Raw genomic sequence first — 5,851 nt, 5'->3', positions numbered from 1 at the left:
TTTTTTTTCAAATGACTGCCACAGACCCAATTAAAAAAGTAAACATTGGCTCTTAATTACATACTTTTTTTTTTTACATGGTTGGGGGGTCGCGAGGATGTTCAGATATCAAAACAGGGTCGTGGGCCCAAAAAGTTTGGGAACCCCTGGATTATGGGAAGAATTTAGAGTGAGTGAAACAGGGGCATCTGCACCAATCCCTTCCCTGCCTAAATCCACACTCTGGCCCCTGAGTGCACAGTGGCAGCCTTTACCCTGGAACTAAGGTCCAGGGAGCTAAGCTAAGCTAACTAAAGTATTCTAACTAATGCACTGAGCTATGGCTAACTGTGGCAGCTTAGCCCTTACCCTGGAACTAAGGTCCAGGGAGCTAAGCTAAGCTAACTAAAGCATTCTAACTAATGCACTGAGCTATGGCTAACTGTGGCAGCTTAGCCCTTACCCTGGAACTAAGGTCCAGGGAGCTAAGCTAAGCTAACTAAAGCATTCTAACTAATGCACTGAGCTATGGCTAACTGTGGCAGCTTAGCCCTTACCCTGGAACTAAGGTCCAGGGAGCTAAGCTAGCTAACTAAAGCATTCTAACTAATGCACTGAGCTATGGCTAACTGTGGCAGCTTAGCCCTTACCCTGGAACTAAGGTCCAGGGAGCTAAGCTAAGCTAACTAAAGCATTCTAACTAATGCACTGAGCTATGGCTAACTGTGGCAGCTTAGCCCTTACCCTGGCCCAGGAATAAGGTAAACCAACTAAAGCATTCAAACTAATGCACTAAAGCTATTAAAGGCTAAATTTATCAGCATGTGTTGATAGGAGGCACAACCATTAAAAAACTCCACGGCTTATAATTGAACCAAGTTGTCTGCGTCATATTTGCTTTTACTCACTCTAATATTTATGTGTGGATTACATTGGCGCAAAAACAAACACACATCTATTCTAAAGGGGAGTGTTTCTCAATCCTAACCTGGACACCCAAAGGGGTGCGCATTTTTGTTTTTTCCTTTCATAGGAGATTCAAATAATGAACTCATCATCGATGATTTGAATCAGGGCAAAAATGGTAGCACCCCTTTGGGTCCCCAGGACCAAGTTCAAGAAACACTGATAGGCTATATTTCTATGGTTAAAACTATAGCAAGGCTTCCATCAATATAGAAACAGATTGAAAGGCCATCACCCCTTTACACAATAATAGAATGGCATTTTCATCACTCAGACCCATCCATTCCTCCCTCCTTCCCTCCATCCATCCATCCATCCATCCATCCATCCATCCATCCATCCATCCATCCATCCATCCATCCATCCATCCATCCATCCATGGGCCTAGTTAATAAGGTTGTGGTGCGCTGCGGTCTCCTCCATCCATCCTTCCATCCCTCCATCTGCCCATCTATCCTTCCATCAATACTCCTGTGGTGTGGTGTGCTGAATGCCTCTCTGCGGTTCTCCACTGAACGACCTGGCTGAATAATAGATTAGCTTTCCCAGGCTCAGAGGACTGTGTTGGGCCAACAAACCACTGCGACGGTCCCCTACCCTGGCTCTCAGACCACCAGCTCTTTTAATTAAGGCTATAGTATTTCAGATTCAGACACTACTGCCTGCCGAGGAGAATGGACGGTCAGGATATGGAGAGAGGTTGGTGGTTTGGTCTCTAGTGCGCTCTCTCTCTCTCTCTCTCTCTCTCTCTCTCTCTCTCTCTCTCTCTCTCTCTCTCTCTCTCTGAAGTTGCCCTTTAATACTTAATGGTAGCCTAAAGAAATGTCTTTGTATTTCAGAAGCGCAAAAGATGTAAGCTGACACTAGATCTGTGTGTTGCTGCATGTAGGATCTAACTACAGGCCCATCTATCCATCTACCCAGTACCCTGCCTCTCTGCCTCTCTGGCTGGCTGGCAGGATGCTGTATCCGCAGCATCAGATGCTGATTTCAGGGCACATAGCCACTGCAGCATCCTCCTCCTCCCCCACCCCTCTTTCTCTCTCTCATCCCCCGCTCCTCTCCTCCACCACCCCTCTTTCTCTCTCTATCCCCCGCTCCTCTCCTCCACCACCCCCCTTTCTCTCTCTCATCCCCCGCTCCTCTCCTCCACCACCCCTCTTTCTCTCTCTCATCCCCCGCTCCTCTCCTCCACCACCTGCTTTTAAATGCATGACGCTGTCCGCCTGCATGCTGCCTGCATGCCAGACTACCATCTCTCTCCCTCCTCCTCTGTCTCTCCTCATCTCCTTATCGTCTCCTTACCGTCTCCTTATCCTCTCCTTATCCTCTCCTTATCCTCTCCTTATCTATTCCATTACAGGCTATGGTAAATCGTAAAATTAATTGTGCAGGACGCAGCATCATCCGATGGATGTAGCCTATTAGCACGTCGGTTTGAGGATGAAAACTTCCCCTCCTATATCTGACAGAAAAGAGGAGAGGGAGGAGGAGGGCGTGAGAGGAGGAAGAGGAGGGAGACGAGTAGGCCAAGGAGAGCCAGCGAAGCATCACTCCTCCTCAAGCCGATAATAAATATAGGATTTGGGCCTTGCTACCCAAACATCACACAGGGGTAGAAATGGGTTTAGGATATTCACCAAAACTGCCCCACAATTAGCGAATTTAGCGAATAGAAATATGCGAGTGATTTAACTTATCATCAAGCATTTAGCCTATTTGCCTTATCATAGGCATTTAGCATTAAACCTAATCTCTATAAAACCATGTTGTTGAGATATATAGACCTAGGTCCTTTTCAAAACAGATCACAATGTGGAACTGTAGCCTAAGCAGCATAGCCTATAAACGATAGAGGGATGGATTCTAGTATAGCACACACACACGCACACGCACACCATATCCCTGGGTTATAGCGCATTAGTGCATCTGTGATGTGCATTAAAAACGTGTCTGTTTCATAACAAAAGTCCCCATTTGTTCATCCCCAGCCTGGTTTAAATCCCCCTCCTATACTCACTAGACCAGACCAGAGCATCGATAGGGTATTAGGGTAACGGCATAGGCAGGCATCTACGATAGTTGATCACATAGCTAAACTACAAAGAAACAGGAGAACCTAGCCTATTGGATTGGAAAAAAATTTTGTAAAGAAAATAGACACCATATTGGGCCTAAAATAGGCTAAATCTCTTAAAAACAAACTATAGCTTATGCAATCAAAGGCTAGCTATAAGTTACATATGGCGACCACAATGCATAGCACAACGCCTTTGTTCAATCCGGTGGACCACAACACAGACGCTGCAGCCTGCACGGAATTCTGGCCCCAACCAATATACAATTAACACTTTTCTTCTACTCTTGGCGAGGAATATGAAACATTTTTCCAATACAGCGAGTGCCGTGCAAGGTGCAGAAACAATGTAACGATTTGGCGTGTGTGTATGTGTGTGTGTGTGAGAGAGAGAGAGAGAGAGAGAGAGAGAGAGAGAGAGAGAGAGAGAGTAGCAGCCAAACAAATTCACTGGCTGCTCATATATCAATGTTGTATCACGTTTCATCGTCTTGTAAATTGGGTCAAGTGAATGGCTACATGTTTTTATTTGTGCTCGGCTAAAACGGGATATGTACACACACACACACACTAATCTTGACCACTGAGCGAAGGTATTCCGGGTGTCGCCACAGCTATAAATGAATAGCCTGGCCTTAACAGAGAGAGACGGGCCATGTTGTCAATCATGGCCGAATAACTGATACCCTCCGATCCGTAGCGAGGGTCATTACATCCCTTGGTTTAGCTTCAAAGTTTAGCCTTTACAAATCACATCCCTTTTTCACTCACTCTCTCTCTCTACAGCTTTTATAATAATCTAATTCCCCATAACCCTTATTATCTCCACTGCATGACAGAAAAAAACGTCATCCTTCCACTGAGCAAACATATGACATCATCCTGCAAGCCTTAGCCACCACAACATGGATGGATGGATGGGGGCAAGAACCTAAAGGCAGCGTCGTAAATAAAACAGGAGCTTCTGCTGCTGCTACACTTAGCGGCGTATAGGAGTAGGCTACAGCAGCACAGCACAGTGCAGTGATTCTAGCTATCTGCTAATGCTAGGCTATAGCACTAGGTTAATAGCGGTGATGCTACCCTTGGCGAGGATAGCGGTTTCTACTTACCAGGTTGAGAACCGTTTCGACGATGTCCCGGTTGCTAACCTCTCCAACCTGAATGAGGCCGACCAGTACAGCGAATTTCATTTGGATATTCCTGATCGGCACGGCGGGGTTGATCACCCCGGCCGGGAGCACCATGGATCCGGATCCAGAGACCATCCTGTCCCCGATGGGAGCCGAGCCAGCGTCCGTAACGACCTGGGGCTGGCCGGGGCCCGGGGGAAGAGCGGCTCGGTCTCGGTCTGGATCCGACAGTGGAGGTGCAGAAGTCGGCTTCTCGCTCGACATTTCCTCTTTGGACACTGGAGAGGACCGAGAGAGGAGCGGCCGCTGGGGTCTCTCTCTCTCTCTCTCTCTCACACACACACCTGCTCTAGACCTCAACCGTCAGTCCTTCTACTGCATCAAATAGACTATGGAGAGGCAGGGGAAAAGGAGGAGATTATAAGGAATATTAAAAAGAAAGGGTAAATTATCCTCTCCTCTTCTTCGAATCGCACCCTATACTCCCGATGGTGCGAAATAATGCATAAATAAAAGACGAGTTATCTTGACGCTCGGCAGAATGGTACCCTCTTCGTTGTATCGCCTCCTCTGTCTCTCGCTCTCTGGCAGGCTGCAGTGAGCGCAGTCGTCGTCAGAACGCCATGTTGACGCCCCCTGTCTGCGGTACTGCGCGCTCGCCACGCCTGCGCACTGGAAACTCAGCAAGAGGCGCTGGATCGCATGCAAATACAGTTGAAGTCGGAATACATACACCTTACCCAAATACATTTAAACGTAGTTTTTCACAATTCCTGACATTTAATCGTAGTAAAAATTCCCTGTCTTAGGTCAGTTAGGATCACCACTTTATTTTAAGAATGTGAAATGTCAGAATAATAGTAGAGAGAATGATTTATTTAAGCTTTTATTTCATTCATCACATTCCCAGTGGGTCAGAAGGTTACATACACTCAATTAGTATTTGGTAGCATTGCCTTTAAAATTATATAACTTGGGTCAAACGTTTCGGGTAGCCTTCCACAAGCTTCACACAATAAGTTGGGTGAATTTTGGCCCATTCCTCCTGACAGAGCTGGTGTAACTGAGTCAGGTTTGTAGGCCTCCTTGCTCGCACACGCTTTTTCAGTTCTGCCCACACATTTTATATAGGATTGAGGTCAGGGCTTTGTGATGGCCACTCCAATACCTTGACTTTGTTGTCCTTAAGCCATTTTGCCACAACTTTGGAAGTATGCTTGGGGTCATTGTCCATTTGGAAGACCCATTTGCCACCAAGCTTTAACTTCCTGACTGATGTCTTGAGATGTTGCGTCAATATATCAACATCATTTTCCTTCCTTATGATGCCATCTATTTTGTGAAGTGCACCAGTCCTTCCTGCAGCAAAGCACCCCCACAGCATGATGCTGCCACCCCCGTGCTTCACGGTTGGGATGGTGTTCTTCGGCTTGCAAGGTACCCCCTTTTTCCTCCAAACATAACAATGGTCATTATGGCCAAACAGTTCTATTTTTGTTTCATCAGACCAGAGGACATTTCTCCAAAAAGTACGATCTTTGTCCCCATGTGCAGTTGCAAACCGTAGTCTGGCTTTTTTATGGCGGTTTTGGAGCAGTGGCTTCTTCCTTGCTGAGCGGCCTTTCAGTTTATGTCGATATATAACTGTGGATATAGATACTTTTGTACCTGTTTTCTCCAGCATCTTCACAAGGTC

At 46.4% G+C, this 5,851-nt stretch overlaps 1 protein-coding gene across 1 annotated transcript in view; it reads right to left on the bottom strand.

Moving 5' to 3' along the window:
- nbeaa (neurobeachin a) overlaps nt 1–4,715 on the bottom strand; it is a 231,892-nt gene extending 227,177 nt beyond the window's left edge. The window contains exon 1 of the mRNA XM_041851474.2: nt 4,135–4,715. Within this exon, the coding sequence (XP_041707408.2) occupies nt 4,135–4,419 (285 nt within the window). The 5' untranslated portion in view covers nt 4,420–4,715. The remainder of the gene's footprint in view (nt 1–4,134) is intronic.
- Nucleotides 4,716–5,851: the final 1,136 nt, after the last annotated feature.

Source organism: Coregonus clupeaformis, chromosome 27 (assembly GCF_020615455.1).
Source record: "Coregonus clupeaformis isolate EN_2021a chromosome 27, ASM2061545v1, whole genome shotgun sequence".
NCBI lineage: Eukaryota > Metazoa > Chordata > Actinopteri > Salmoniformes > Salmonidae > Coregonus > Coregonus clupeaformis.
The sequence above is the reverse complement of the archived record's forward strand: the minus strand, read 5'-3'. Positions and strand labels throughout refer to the sequence as shown.